The 16,474-nt window shown below is 35.5% G+C and overlaps 1 protein-coding gene across 1 annotated transcript; it reads right to left on the bottom strand.

The window, feature by feature from the left end:
* Positions 1-103: 103 nt before the first annotated feature.
* LOC135685304 (major facilitator superfamily domain-containing protein 8) lies at positions 104-15,492 on the bottom strand. Its single transcript, XM_089112690.1, has 12 exons — positions 14,171-15,492; positions 10,872-10,956; positions 10,181-10,308; positions 9,876-9,919; positions 9,301-9,544; positions 8,665-8,778; positions 3,905-4,081; positions 3,649-3,736; positions 2,989-3,123; positions 2,605-2,708; positions 2,265-2,461; positions 104-1,141 (listed from the first exon to the last, which is right to left on the bottom strand). The coding sequence occupies exons 2-12, from the start codon at positions 10,904-10,906 to the stop codon at positions 908-910; spliced, it is 1,500 nt and encodes a 499-aa protein (XP_088968816.1). The 5' UTR covers positions 10,907-10,956; positions 14,171-15,492; the 3' UTR covers positions 104-907.
* Positions 15,493-16,474: the final 982 nt, after the last annotated feature.

Raw genomic sequence — 16,474 nt, 5'->3', positions numbered from 1 at the left:
ACATTTTTTGTATTTTATTCAGGAAGCTCGGAATTATGAGTTTTTAGGAAGCCCGGAATTATGCTAAAAACAGGACCACGAGTCAACGAGGACAGAAGGAAGTTCTACAGTTTACATTGAAACGCAATAGTTAGGCCTTAGGAAATATTTAAACATTTTAGTTTAGATAGATAAAAGAACTTCTGGGAATAGCCTACTGAAAAGGTATCAAAGAGGTAAATGAATTGGTAGGGGCACACAGAAATTGTTGTTGTCAAGATTTAAAATAGAATATACCATAAAAAACTTAGCTTTAGATCAGTTTATAGAATAGTAAAAAAGGCTTCATGAAACTACTGAGAAAAAAGCTAAAGAGCATTTTGTGTCTTAGTGTAGGTTTTCAAAGGCTGGTTCTTATGGCAACTGTCAAAAATTGATAATATTAAAATTTGCATCATAATCTCAGAAGATATGTTCTAGGAAAAGACATTTTCAACCGTATCTTTCTGCTACATAAACAATCGCATAAAGAACATGAGATACAGGCTGATTTAGCCCCCTCCCCTGCCTGGTCCTGCTTTCACGCATCAGCCACTTAGCCACATCTTATTCTTCACCTGCTTTAATCTACATACTTTTTGCTTTATCTAATCGTCTTCACCGTCTTTCGATGTTCACAAAACATATTTGTTTAGTTATCGTTCGTTTGAAGCCGGTCTTGAAAAACTAGAATTTGATATCAGATTTGATATAATCTGGTTAGGTATGCATGAACGACTTACTTTACATTTACCCTAATATCCTTTCTAAAAGTTCACTCTTTGCGTTACATTCCTTAACTGCTAAATTGATAAATCAAGGAAAAGCCGATAAACTAGAAATCAACGCAACATTTCATTAAAACAGAAATTTTATTAGTCAAAGAAATCTAACAAAGTTCAAAGACTTTGATTTCCATATTTTCGTTTTTCTTGATGTATTCTTCAAAAGGTACTAGTCTGCTAAAAAAATAAGTGAAGACTAAAATAAAAAGTGATAAAACGGAAGCTGTTGTAATGAATACATATCTGGGTCCCAAATGTTCGTAAATATACGCCAGTAGTATTGGTGATAGAATTGCTGATACACACGCACATATAGACAGCATAGCAAGGTAAAACGCCTGTGGAAAAACAATTTGCTTGCATCAGTATTGTCATCCAATGTTATTTTTTTCCATTTTCTAGGTAGACGATAGATAAAAAGTACGCATTGCAAATCTTTGCTTTGAAATATCTTGTATCATATTGACTGATTTCTGTGGCTAAAAAATTTGACATAAGCGAGAGGTTCTTGAGTATTTTGAGTGCTTGGTCAGAAAAACATATAGAATTTCTCCGGGGGCTATTAAATTTTGAACTTTTACTTATCTTTGTTAAAAAAGCTGCCAAAAAATTAAGGTCTCATACTTACTAAGCTAAATTAGAAATAAAATAGACAGTGCCATTATTTCTTTATTCACAAAATCTTAGTATGCTTATTTTCATAAAATAAGTTTAGGAAAGGTGGATGATTGGAGGGAAAAGGGGAGGCAAATGACGACCTTCAAGGACATGGTCCTGGCTAGATGCTGGAGAGGTTGTTTCTTTGAGCAATGCATGACAGATTCACAGACCCGAGGCCAGGGATAACTTTGTGAAAGAGGTGGGGTTAAAAGCCTCAAAATTTAGCAAAGCAAATAATCCCAAAAAAAGTTTACACAGAATTGCATAACTTGATACTTTTCTGTACCAGGTTGTGTCAGAAGATCGCTGTTTTGCCCTCACTGTGGAAATTATAGCTTGGGACGATAATCATTGAAAGACTTTGTTATGTGGACTTGAAGTCCTTGTAGTCAGATCCAGGGACTGTGAAACGTATTTTAAAGTGAGAGGAAAATGTGACGATTGTTAAGGTAGATAGTATGAGTCACCATGGATGGCAACAAAAACATTTTTAGATTATACAAATCTAAGGATGGCCAGAATCTACCTCTAATATAGAATTTAACGGCAGAAAATCTAAGAAAACATTGTTATAGTCTTTTATAACTAGGTTTCATAGCTTTATTTATTTTGATGTTGACATGAAAAAGGATGAGTCTAGGAAAGGAAATACATTTTAGGCAAAAACATTAAGCGGTCCGGATGAAATCTTGTTGCGGGCATGAGTTGACCCGCGGGCCGGAGAATAGGAACGCCTGTCATAAACTAATTCACCACATGAGCAACCCTATTTAGTTTGAAAAAGGTATTATAAGGTATTACCTGCTTCCTTGGACCAACAACTTTTGAAAACAGTCCATTTATAACTAGATATGGCAATGTGTAGCCAATCAAAGCCATCAATTCAGCAATTATTAATTGTCCAAGGTGTATTTTAGGTGTATTTTTGCACCACTGATATTTTGCTGGGCAACCTTCTTTCAAACGAAATTGAGTCAGATTTCCAACTTTGACAAACTCTAAAATTGAGAAGATGGCATTCGGTTATCTTGTTTTTGCGTATCATACTAACATAAACTGTACATTTGATACATTTGCAGGGATTTGTAAAATATTAGCGTGAAAATGCATTATTAGAATAGCAAATCGTATCGTTGCTCACCTGTTGTTTGAAGAGTTGGATATGTGTTTCCCCAGGGTAGAAATACGACAAAGCCTACCAATGCAGCCGTACATCCTACCAAAATCACTTGCCTTTCACTCATTCTAAGTTATAGAAGAATTTGAAAAACAGTTTCTCAAAACAATCGATAACATGCAATAGTGGATTTATTTGTACTTTCCTGTTTTACTCAGATTTTTAAAAATAGTTTTACATTTTTCTCAGAAGTTTATCATAAGAACGTAATGCGGATCAGATACTTCTTTGAATAAAAACAATGAATTTTTTCTTTTTGATTGATAAATGTCCATCAAAGAAGTTGGTAAATTTAAACTTGAAAATGTAAAACTAAATTTGGTTATAGAATATATACTAAAGCGTTACCTTTTGGATGTGCACTTGACAAAAGCAAGTGACATAATTGCAATAGGTCCAAGGGAAGATAACAGGATGCCAGCATTGAAAACTGTCGCGTGTTTTGTCATTGCTAGTTCATCTGCCATTAGAGGAGCTGTCAGCCTAAAGGGGTGAAACGAGCAATTGAAAGTTGCATTTTTGTCATCAGTGCTGAAGTTTACCAAAAAAGTCACTGAAGTTTTTCTCAAAGAAGTTATCTTACATCAAAATGTATTAAGGGGACAGTACATTTGCTGCATCATTCAAAAAGTTTATTAAAATTTAAACAGCTTTTTGACTACCGTAACAGCTTCATGAAATGTGCAGGTTTAAAGTTTGCGTTCTTTGTAAATGGTCAATATTTAACAGGATACGTTTTTAATGAAAATACTTGTTATGCAGCCAGAAAGTTTTTTGGAGAGGTACCTTATTGCCCTTTGCCGACAAAATGGCGTATCGCACTGCCTTTTAGTGTGGTCTCATAATAAGTAATTTTATGTGCTTCTTTTTATGTGTTTCTAATTCAATATTCAGAGCTCTAAACTTGAATAATCCATCGTTGCAGAAAAGTCAAGAAGGTAAGTTAGAAAAGAAGAAAGGCTTAATAACACGCTGTTTCAAATTCAGGAACTGATAACGCTTCCTTACGTCTCAACTGCTGCAAACACCATGTAGATGATAAAATAGGAACCTGCGACCAAAATCAGAGCAAAAGTATCTGGTTTTGGCAAGTCACCTAAAATAAAGAATGAAGCGAAAAGATAATTTTTGAATTTTTGAAATGTTGAGAAGGTAATCATAGCAATTTGATATTTTTTTTAGTAAAGCAACCATTACGATAAATCCAGAAAATTAAAAATGTATGCTAAGTAAATAATTAAACATGATTTCTTCTCTTACTAGCCTGTTTTCGTCTCGTTGTCGCTGGTTAAGTTGTACTCTTTAAATAAAATCAATACAGAGCTGAAACTGATAATTTGCAAAACCATTCCGAGCCAGCCAGGAGCGTTGAAGGCGTCTAGGATGATAAACGAATGACGATATTCTTTTTTGAGAATGAATGCCAGAACAGCTTGTAGCCCTGAAACAGAAAAACTATCATTATTGAATTCAAAGAGCATATGAATGTTAAAAATGCTTGTATTTCTAAAGACACTGCTTTTTCTGTTCAAAAACTAATGCACACTTACGATTGTTTAATGTGATACCTTCTCTTTCTGACTTAGACTTTTTCAACCCAAATTTCAAAGCTTACATTGCTTTGTTGATGTAGCTTTTAAAATATATGCGATCAACAATTTTAATGAAGGTGTGTCTTTAAAATTGTCTATCTTACGAATTTTACAGAAACAGAATTTGTACGCTCGCACGGCAACGAAAAGAAGAGAAGAGTTTGTTGTAAAAGGCTGTTTGGCCTAACGGAAATGCCTGTATGTTAAAGACAGGTTCTCGAGGCGTGACATTTAATGACAACTAATTGGTTTCAGACTAGGCAGCATCGTTACAAGCATCGAGATTTATGATGAGTCATCTTGAAAGACACTCCGCGTGGAAGATGGTAGTCAAAACCCCTCTTGAACGCAGGATTTCCATTACAAAATATTTGTTAACTATTTCCGTTTCGTTTGATTTCCGATATCGCATCCGATCTCTGATTTTCGAACGACGAAATTTTTCCGATTTCAATCTCCATTTCCACAACATCCGACGAATTTTTTGTAGTCAAAAATCTACAATTTTATCGCCCTCTTTGATTGTTGTTTATGCAAATGAAACATGGCTGTTTTTATCAGCCATGTTTGCTGATTTTGATGCTGCTGAGGAGAAGCCAGTGGAGAGCACAGGACAAATACTGTCAAAGGTTTTGTGTGCGGTCGATCATTCATTTGAACTTACATCACACATTTCCTTGGTGAGGGAAATGCAGTTCGCAGATTGCAAACACTTGTGAAATGGCGATCAAATTAAACAAAGACTTACTGGAATATATGAATTAAAGATATAGAAAGACATTCTATGTAGAGGAAAAACAATATTTACGAAACTTTATAGTCGCTATACCGTTTTTGAACAAAACACGAAATTGATTATGTCAAAGCATGGGCCTGTTTAAACTGTTAAATCAGACTGCATTAAGAATGCAGAGCAAAAAATAAATCATGTCACCAGTTCCGAATTTTAATTTTACAGTTGTATGATCAAACAAAACAGACTGGCAGTTGCTATTTATACCTTGCTTTTATCGTCATTAGTTTCGTCCGTCTAGTTGGCATAGTTTGAAATAAAACGCTATTAAAGTTGTTTCAAACATTTTGTACTAAATGTCACTCTACAAGCACATAGTCGGTCACACAGCGACGCCATATTGGGAAAGACTGGGCACTTTATTTGAAAACCTGCTTTTAGACGATGGTGCTGACCAATTTTCAATAGTGCCAGAAAATAGTATCCAAAATTCATAATGGCTACCAAAAAATTCAATATGGCTGCAATACCATTTTGAAAAAGATATGCGCTTCTTGCGCAGCAATATTGGGGTTTAGGTAGTTCTATATGCTTAAAATGTCGATGAAGACCATATTTTGAAATTTCTGTGTAAAAATTCAAAATGGCGCCTTTATAATCCAAAATGGCTACGGTATCATTTGATCCTTCGCAAAGTAGCATGTTTGGCTCTTGCTAAAGATATTAAATAAGCAACGTGAATTATTTTCTTACATTTAGCATGCTCACCAATGGAAGCAGGTCGGTAGAGGGCCTACGCCTCCAGCACGATGATCCTGTCTCCCTAAACTGGGCCTTCACCTACAGCCAAGATTTGTCATTGGCTAAACGATAATTCCCGACCTGCTTCATCAGAAACTTTGACGCCCCTAGGTACCCTTCTGCAGGTCTTGCCCCAGCTTCCGGCGCCTCTGTTGACAGCAAGAAAGCCCCGGTCGATGGTTATCATACACCTATTGCCTTTCTGATTTTAAACCTTTCTCAGTTCTTCGACCTATTTGTTGTATTTGTTGGGGTTGTGGGTGACACTCCCCTACACCACCGGAATAAGCATTCCACAATATCCTGAACTTTAACAAGAAAACTTTGCCCATTAATGAGGGAAAAAATTGCCCCCGTTTCACTGATTCTGGAGACAGGGAAGCGAACTTCACACCGGGTTGATGGAAAAAGAAGCTTTTATTGACACTTGGTACTATCCACTAGGAGCTGGGATGGACAGAAAGCAACTAAGAAAAAAAGAGAAATGTTCAATGAAAATTTTTAAATTCAACAGAAGGTTTGGTCCCCAGCCCCAAGCTCCCAAGCCCCCCAGCCTCGTGGCTTACACCCCTTCTAAGAATCCTCTCTTACAGCATTAGCACCGAGACTACCATACCATATCTCAATGTCTGGAGGAACACATCCCAAACCTCTGAAATATTGGCAGAAATTCGATAAGGAAATTATAAACAAATCAATATCAGATTTTGTAAATGGCTCTTCAATAACAAAATCGAATAAAGAGAACGGTATTCCTACTACAACGTTGGCAGGGCTAATTGCAAAATCCAAAAAGGGAAAAGGGTCGAACATGGAAAAGACACCGTGTTAACTTCGAACGAAGAAAATGCGTCTGTAGAATGGGTAAAGGAATGTGGAGAACGTGTGTTTGGTAAAAACACTGATATGGTATGCAAGGAGGTAAAGAAGGTTTTAGATAAGGCGAGAAGGAAAGTGAAAAACATGGTGGTATGGGTTTCTGCGACCGTCCTGGAAAAATATGATGGTATGGCTATGGGCGACGACATCCAGGCCTTCATATGTTAAAATCCAAGCCACTTGTATCGTCAAGAGCATCCGCCTGTAGAAAAAAGTCATTTTTGCATGGTTTGACGCATTTGAGCATTTTCTTAATAAACATGATATTTCATCATCAGATCAAATATACAATAGGGACAAGTTTGGTTTTCCATTGCAGACATGCTCCTTCAAAAATGTTTGCGTTGACAAAATGGTGCTTTTCATTGGTCCAGCTCGTCTATAACACCCATAACGACTCTACAGTGTATCGCGCTCAGTGGATCATTTACACCATCTTCAGTCTCCTTTCCTGGCAAATCATTGAACCCAGAATACTGTTTAGGTTTTTCAAAAAATGTTTTTCTTGGGTTTTCTGATAATGGCTGGATAGAGTCGTATCATTTTTATGCATGGGTTACGAATCACTTTGTCCAGCAAATCCCACCCAAGCGACCAGTTCTCTTGCTGATTGATGGTCATCTGTCTCATATCGACTATAATACAACCTTGTTTTGTAAAGACAACCAACTTCTTACACCTTCTCCCACCACCCATGTGATGTAGCCAGCGGACAGAATTCTTTTTAATGTATTTAGAAATGAGTGGCAAAAATCATGCACTAAATTTTCCTTCGGGCGTGGCTGTCTCAAAAATAACTTTTTCTCACGTTTTCGTGGAAGCCTTTGATAAAGCTGCTAGACCAGACGTAATAGAGTCATCATTTAAATGCTCTGGAATCTGGCCGGTCAATCGAGATGCAATGAACATGTCAATGTTTGCAACATCAAAAATGTTCCACCCTAATAGTAAGGCCTCTTCTGCTGATGCCGTTAGTGGAAATCCAAATTCTTTGCCAACATCAAGTAGCAAACAAATGCCATCCTTACGTAATGACCCGAGCTCTGATACTCATGCGACGTCAACATCTTTCCACGTAGCATCCACAACCATCAAGCAAAGGACAGACTCGAGCCATAGCATCTATAGATGCATAGATCAGTTAGATGAAACATCTGGCGCCGCAAAGGTGAGATTGTTTAAAAAGAGAATGGAGGAAGGGTATGATGCTGAAGATAACGCAATATACATGGCATGGAATATCTTAAAAAGAAAAACAGAATGTTTAAAAATGGGAAAGGAAGAATCAAGAAGTCTTCTATACCTATTTCTACATATGAGGAAGATTTGTGTCCAATCATATCGTCAATACAGGGGTATCCAGAGATAAAGAGGATAGAAAAAAAGGAAAGGAAAAAAATTAACTCCCAAGGCATATGGCTTCCATCGCAACACTGAAAATCTGAGTTTCAAGATACAGAAAAAAGAAGAAAGAATGAGAAAAAGAGGCTATATATTGTACCAAAACTGCTTACATGTTTATATCTTAAAAAAACCCTGAGAAACTGAACTCCAACAATTTTACCCTGAAGAATTCACTGAATTGCACCCGATAAAACCACCACATCCATGATTGGAAACATGGATACAAGAAACGTTTCATTTGAAACTTCGTTAAATATGGTAACAATTTTAGATTATTACCGATAAAAAACTTGGCCTGTTGAAAAAGAAAACAATTAAAGGGGATTACTTTAAAGCAAAGCAAAAGACTTTTTGGGACAATGGTTCTAGTACTACTGTTGCTTTTGGTTTCTTCCCAACTGTACAGTTATAAAGTTTAGCAAAACAGATACAAATGCTTGAATTTGTAGTTTCTAACTTTTTCTCAGAATAACCCGTGATTGATTTGAAATTAGGGCATTCTTCGGAATAGATAAACAGTAACAGTACTGCACTTTCATTTTGAACTTACTGTTCTTATGATGCACAACAAAGCTTGTCTTTTTAACTTGGTTGAAATAAAAGCTAAACATTTACCTGGCCCAAGTCCATATCCTAATGCGTAAATTGTGAAAAGGGAAGCAAAGATTATCTTTCTTTCCTTCAGAGTTGATGATTGTGCCAAGACAGTGCGACAAACAACCACTTGACCTAGTAACAAAACAATACCATTTATATAATGACACCCTACCATTTACTCGATAAAATAGTATAAACCTTTAAAAGGATATAGGCACTTTTCAGTTGACATGTGTTATGCAAAATATTTATGGACTAGAATACAATGAATAGTCTTGATTATCTGAAAATAGTGTTGATATCAATAATCAATAGCTATATTCCCTTTTTGGAAATGTCGCTTCAAAAAAAATAAAGGAGCCGTAAACAGTCACGATGTCAGGAATGCTTTAAGCGACAAATGAGATTATCATTTGATCAATGGCTCACACTACAGACACAAGAGTGTTGGGTTCTAGTTATGGATACTCGGGAAGCAGCGTGTCCCCATATCGTTAAAACTACCTTCGATAGCTTGGGAAAAACCAAAAACAAATAAAAAACGTTGAAATAGTGATTTTTTTTAGTTTTGATCCAAAGTTATATGTTAGAAAAGGTGCGAATTTGAATCATATGACATGATTTTTCGCAATCATATGACATGAATTCTCGTACCATTAGACAAACCGGTTACAAATCTTGCCGCTATAAGCATGGTTACTCCATTTCTTCCAGGAAACGCTGCTGCAAGAGCATGCAAGCAATCTCCAGAAAATTTGAGCAGGATGCAGGCAAGAAGAGGCGCGGGGGCTCCATGAGTATGATACCATGCACTAAAAGTAACCAAACCAATCAGCTGCCCGAGATTATAGCCACCATTAGCAATACCAAAATGCCATGGTTTCACCAGCTGATCAAGCTAAAAGAGGGGGTGAACAAGAAACAAATGTAAACCTTTCAAAATTTTAAAGATTTCAGGCAGAGTATCAAGAAACAAATATCAGGAGTTTGCTGGGTAAGTACGTTGTCATCTTTAGCTTATACACTGATAAGATCGATAACAAAAATCTCTAAATTATTCAACACTTAGCAATGACTTTTAAAGTATCACTAGTTTATTGCTAAGAAGAGCTAGATTCAAGAAGTTCAAATGCCAAAGAAAAATATCTTCATGTTAAGTCCTTATACTTTTGAAAATATTGTGCTAATTCAAAATTTGATAAGAAAGGACCAAAAACTTTTAACCATACCTTTTTCATATACGGCCAGAGTGATGGCATTGTAATTGTATACGCTGCAAAGAGTTAAAGTAGCTTAGCAGGAGTTTTTTCTTTCTCGATTTATTTTACTCTTTTCAACATTCAAAGCATTTTCAAGTAATTATATCAAACGAATCATGCTTTCTAAAATATTAAAATTATATTGTATTTTCAGCTTCTCGATGAAACTGAGGAAAGGGGTAAGCAATTTGCTGTATTCCATTACAACGAAAGTTTTAATTAAAGTGCTTTTCAAAGTTTGAGAAAAATCGGTTGAATGGCTCAGATTCTCTCACCTATTGCACCAAAGAAGGAAATCAAGTAGATGACACGGATTGCTCTTTGTCTTAGCTTGCGATCTTCAGGCATCTCAACATCTTCATTGCTAGATATCTCGCCTAACCGGGATTCGTCAAGTAAATGTCTGAAGATCAATTAAAATTTTTAAGATATGATGCCAAGATTAACTAGCACCTTTTGGGACAGCATGTAAAAGATTACGTATAAAAATTCTTTTTTACTGTGTTTAGAAAAGTGAACTATCAAGTGATACCAATGTTATTGGAACTTATATCTTAAGATTGACGATCATTTATGATAACTGCCAACTAAAACTGAACTTCAACCTTAAAGAATTAAGAGGCGTTTCTTAAAAAGTGAATAACCAGAAGGCTTACATGGTAAGAAAAACCAGTTGCTTATTCTTAAACAGACCATTTAAAATACTTTTGTTTCATCAACAATGAGAATACTTCATCGTAAATCAAAAATTCAAAATAAGGCCCATGATATTTATTTCTACAGAGATTACTGACATTGAAAAGCAACTTGAAACCTTTCCGCTACAATGACCTTCTTTCCCTTCATACACAAACCAATGACATTGAGTGTCAGTCGAATGTTAAATCAATGTAATAGTGGTTTTTCAATCAAAAAAAATGTTATTAATGAGCAGATAGAACTAAAAAATTATTTCTCTGTGTGCACCTTTCATTTTTCTTCATTAAAGGCTCTTCCTCCATGATAAAAATTTTCTTGTTTAGTCAACTGCTTTCGAAATGTGCAATTTAATCTATCGAAAAAGATATAAAATCTCATTCTATCAAGATGACTGCCACATGGTTTCAGAGAACTGAAAAAGTCGCTGGTACTGAATAACTAATGAAAAACATTTGAAAAAATAAAAAGTTTCGATGGCCTCATTATCAAATATTCATGAAAAGTTTTGTACTAATTTTATTATACAAATCTACTAACGAATTTTATTGAGCTAGAATTTTCCAAAATTGCCAGTTCATCCGTCTATTTGGATTTAGCATCGATAACAAGCAAGGCTCAATTAAGTCAGGGGTGAAAATGGATTGATAAAATCATTGTCGAGGCATAATATATAATGAAACTTTGACAAAAATTTAATGAGAGGCTGCTATACTCGGCATTTTTAGCAATACTATCATCCCGGACAAAATTGTTGAGACAAAAAACTATTTTTACAATTTTTTTATATTGCCTTTGTCAATTAGGAGCCCCCTCTTTCCCCTAGAATCAATGTCGGATTTGTAGTTCTAATCATGCATTCCTTAAAAATCATGCATTCAACATCGAATTGTGAGAGAGGAGGAAGTTTTTTTCAAATGTAATAGAGATATCAGCTTTTCTTGAAAAGTCTCAACTGTTTTTGTCCGGGTTTGTAGCTCTGTCTTCAACCAAATAACTGACAACTGCATTTTTTGCAAAAGTATATACTACATCTTGAACTGGCACATAATTTCTATACTTGATTCCACTTGGATCGTCATAGTCATTTTTGTAAACATTACGGCAAGTTATGCCATTATATTGAGATAAAAGCTATATTACATAAAATTATCAATCTCAATTCGACTTATTGACAAAGGAAGCTCAAAAATTGATCTTGCTTTATGAACTAGACCACGCCTTAGATAAATTGGTAATTTTCAAACACAAAAACTCTTTGGCATATGAATCTTTCATGATGAAATAGCAGTGCGTCATGTAAGATATTATTCTTTTGTAAAGCAAAGCCTTTCACAAAGCAAGAAGTTTGCTATTTCTTATTAAAGAGTAGACCTTTTATCAGCATGTTAGATGTAACTGAAGTATTGATTTTGTTGTTACTTTTTTGTTAGCATAGTCTGTGCTTTATTGTTCCCACGTTTTTCAGTACACTGGTGACCAGTCTTCGGTGAGATAACCATGTGCTCGTTCGGCCTACTTTTAAATATTTTAGATTGAACGAAAATAGATTAATTCTGTGTTGTTATTCCTCCGCGACGGCAAATGATATTTCAACAAAAGTCATCCGATACGATGAAGCTCTGCAATAAGTCTTAAGATTTTTAATAATAGTTCAAGCTGATGATTACTGAATTTCAAAAGAATAGAAACAGAGGTTACACATCTTATACTTCTGTTGTTCAAAGCAGTCTTACAAGAACATTCCAGATTTATTCTTGTAAATCTGACAAATAAAATACTTTTCTATAAAGGATTATACAAATCATCATTCTATCACAATATTGTGTACATAACTTGCTATGCAGGCCAAACAAATCACAGCAAAGTAAGCGCAATAAAATATTACTAAAAACAAACGAGCTACTAGAAAATTGTATCTCTAAAAGGGCGAATTATAATAGTCTTATCTCAAAACCCATCTCAAAAAATTCCCAAAATTCAGACTGAAGATGCTGATATCTTTTTCCACAAAAAAGAAACTTCCTATAAAATAGAATTGCCAAAAGTGCTCATTTAGCCTCTCGGGGTGGTGGGGATATTTTACCTTTCAGATATGTGACTTATGCAATATTGCAGACAGTGGTGCATGTCCTCGCACGAACCTACTAACGTTGTACTGGAATATTATCGATTGCTGAGGAATTGCATTTTTAGAATTCACAATACCGGTTTGGAAATTGAAGAAAACAAAAAAACAAGGCATGCAATGCAATGATAAATTGTTATTTGCCAGAATCAAATGGACATTTTAATATGTGCTGAAAATCATATTTTAGTAAGGAAAATTGTAAGAAATTTGACAAAATTTATCGCTGCTGAATTGCCGTTGAGTGAACTATTGTCTTTTGCCACTGCATTGGCGACGTAACAAGTTCTCAGATGTAAACATTATATTGAGCAAGAAGTCTTGCTACATACCATTTAATATGTTTCTTGTGACAAATCAGAAGGAGTCTTGTCAGTTTTGGCTAGCCTTGGAGCTTCTACAATTTTCTTTCAGAATTATAAGATGTTAATCACGCATCGAATCTGTCTATAACACTGCCTCCCAGTCTTTTGTTGGTTATTTTAGGCGTTGGTCCAAAGGCCATTTCTCGACCGTTTGCTCAAATTCAAATTCATTTACTGTTACCGAGATTCATCATGATTTTTGGCTTGTCATTGCGAACAATATCAATATTGCCATTTAAAGTAAATAAATTCATTTTGGAATCTACTATTCTGTATATTTCAAGAACGGAACGCTTTGAATGATCATAAAATCAGTGTCATCAATTATCCCTTAATCTTGTGTCTCACCCACTTATTTGCTATTTTCAGTTTTTCAAAACGTATTATCTTGTACCTGTAATCTTCTATATATATATACTTCTTTTCTTTTATTGTAACATTGATTAAGTGTAAGTGTAGCGTTCGTATTTGTTTCTCTAGTTGCATGTAATGGCCATGGGGTTTGGAATTGTCCATTGCTCTAAATGGTATCGTACCTGTAGTATCGTAGAGTAATTAGCAAGTAAAGTAGAATGTAATTTGTATTGTAACATTTTATCTGGATATAAAAAAAAAAAAAAAAAAATATCAATCTTTTATGTTAATCACAAATTGATGTAATCTTGAAATATTCCTCCCTCTCCAAAATTAAGTCAACTTTTGGCAAATTTAGATGATTTTTCCCTTGCCTCCTGATTTGTATTGAAGCTTCTTACAGTTTTATAATTCATCCGTCATGGTTTATGAGAATTGGAAAGAATTTTCCAGTAGGCTGACTAAAACTGGCAGATTACCGGAGTTATTAGGAATATCTTTCTTCTGCTCATCTTTATCCGCTCTTTTCCGCCCGTCCGCTAATCAAAATCAAACAACAGTCATTCCTGACGGCCTAGCCTCACTACAATCAACAATCAACGTTCTCTGATAGACAATATAAAAAAATGAAAGTCTTAAAATATAAAAAAACACAGCACAGCGATAAAGTGACTGAAGGCTTGCAAAATTGCAAAAATGATAAGTACTGAGTAACCACTTACTATATTGTTTGATTTTAGCCATTTGTTTTCACGGGTCAATATCGATATTCACCACATCGGAACAAGCCTGCTCCTAACAGTTTTTATACAGCAATCCAGAAAAAGAAACATTGCCCTGCCGGTTGTCCCTAGATACTTCATCGATAACTCTGCTTCACTGCCTTTCTATGAATGTGGTTTTAGTAGATGAAAGCAAAAGAATCAATCTAATTCACAGCCAAAATTTCAAATGCTGTATTTTTAACTGTTACATGTAGTTACATGTAATCAAATAAAAAAGTTCTGACACAGTTCACAAAGATGTTTGGAGCATCTACCACTCATCTGCTCGAAATCTAAACTACACGCTGAACTGGAAAAACTTAAAACGATCTTGCAGGTCTAGAAAAAATGTTAAAACAAGTGATTCTGCCATCGGTCAACATCTTTTAGACATCCCAGATTGTGCAAAACTCTATAATGACGACATGTTTCGGATAATTGGCAGAGCCCGGTCGTCCTTCCATCTAGCAGTTTTGGAGTCAATCTACATCCAAACGAAAAAGCCGCCATTGTGTAAACAGAAGGAGTTTGTTTTCCCTCTTGGATTCAAGTGGTAATTTTTCTTTACACTGATTGGTCAACTATACCGGTCTTGTGCTTGCATTTTTCTGATTGGCTTATTTCGATCCACAACTGGGTATATATTTTTCATCGTGTTCTTTCGGACCTGATTCTAAAGTTTTATGCTCTGAGGAGTGTCAGACGAAAAAGCTTTTAGTATGTTGTAAAATGTTTGTATTTTTCAAGGCCGTTTTCAGGTAATTTTTCATTCAATAGTAGGAACGTTTATTCATTTCATTTGGATGACCCCCTTCCAAAGCAAAGGGTCAAAAAACCTCACACAAAGCCTTTTGATAGGTTTTGTTAGCGAAAAAGCGACCAAAAGGGGTTTATCTTTCGATGTGATTTCCAGAAGACTTACCACGCGCCCAGATGCCCACCCTAGTTTTTTTACTTGCACAATGATGTAGTTAATGATTATGAAGGGTGAATTCGGGCAAAAAAGGTTTCTACGGGATCGACCCGAGTGTATGGACTATAAGATGAAATGTTAAAAGTTCATAGGCCCCCCAAAAATATAAACCGGTTTTATAATGACCAGTTTCACTGATATAGAGCAAACTATAAGTAATGTTATGTTTTAACTGACATTAACATCACCACAAGCAATCAGTAGCTGAAAGGTTTCTCAAAAACGCCTCTTCAAACACTTGCTCAACATTCAAATTCGTAATCCACTGCCAAAACTACGTTAGAAAAAGTTGGTGTCGTAAATTCTCCACTCGGGTGACATGACCCTCCCCCACCCCCCCTCCCCTCCAGCCTTTGGACTAGCTGTGTTTGTTTTGTTTCGCTGGTACAATTTTGGAGCTAAAAAATTGAGAATTTGTCCTGGTTATTTTTTTGTTCATAGCTATCAATACAATGAACGTATGGTCAAAATTTCGTAACTGTTGACAGGATAGAATTTACTTTTCAATAATTTTCGTATTCACAGCGACTAAGAACTTTACCTGACCGACTCATTTTAAACCAATTATTTGCATAGAAATCGAATCTGAATGTTGATTGGGCAGGAGAGGGCGCAATTCTTAGATACAGGGGGTATTGTCAAAAACTCTGACGTAGTTTGTGAATGCTCTGTCAAAGACCACTTTAGGAAGAAAACTTTATTAAACAAGTGTTTAGAGCAGAATTAAAAATTGAATGTTAATCGGAGAGGATGTGATGCTTTTCCGAGATACAAGAGGCTTTGCCCAAAAACTGGGATAAATCCTCTGAAAATCCTATAAATAGATCAAGTTGTTTCTCTTATATATGTTTAGCAGAAATATCATCTCCAGTGAGCCCTTCTATAAATAGCATTCCCCTGCAAATGGGAGAATTTGAACATAGTTTCCATCTTCTGAAGTTTGCATGAAACATGAAACAGTCTCAATACTATTAAAACATCAGCTCAAAAACCAAATAACAGGAATTTTATTGTGGAATAGATAGAGGAAACAAGATGAACTCTCAACAAACAGGGTATTTTCTCTGGCATACCGTAAAAACCAGACCCTAAAGCCTGGTTCCCACTTGGTCGGTTGGGTCGTTTGGGTCGTTGAAAAATACCCAAACGACTGAAAAGACTCAGTGGAAACATACCTGCCAACAACCCAAAAGACTCTAAAGACTCAATCGACAGTTGTCGCAGAAATAGAAAACATTCTATCTCCGCGACCCAAAATACCCACGCATGAATGATTTTTGCAAGTGGAA

This window comes from Rhopilema esculentum, chromosome 15 (genome assembly GCF_057945365.1).
Source record: "Rhopilema esculentum isolate cy_ngs chromosome 15, ASM5794536v1, whole genome shotgun sequence".
Taxonomy (NCBI): domain Eukaryota; kingdom Metazoa; phylum Cnidaria; class Scyphozoa; order Rhizostomeae; family Rhizostomatidae; genus Rhopilema; species Rhopilema esculentum.
This window is presented reverse-complemented; position numbering and strand designations above follow the sequence as displayed.

What these genes read in the sequence shown, in the direction of transcription:
- LOC135685304 (XM_089112690.1), bottom strand. Translation starts at nt 10,906, where the DNA reads ATGGAGGAAGAGCCTTTAATGAAGAAAAATGAAAG. An exon ending in TCTGGCCGTATATGAAAAAG is followed by an intron (nt 9,545 to 9,875) that starts GTATGGTTAAAA and finishes CCCCTCTTTTAG; the next exon opens with CTTGATCAGCTGGTGAAACC. An exon ending in TCCAACTCTTCAAACAACAG is followed by an intron (nt 2,462 to 2,604) that starts GTGAGCAACGAT and finishes TCTCAATTTTAG; the next exon opens with AGTTTGTCAAAGTTGGAAAT.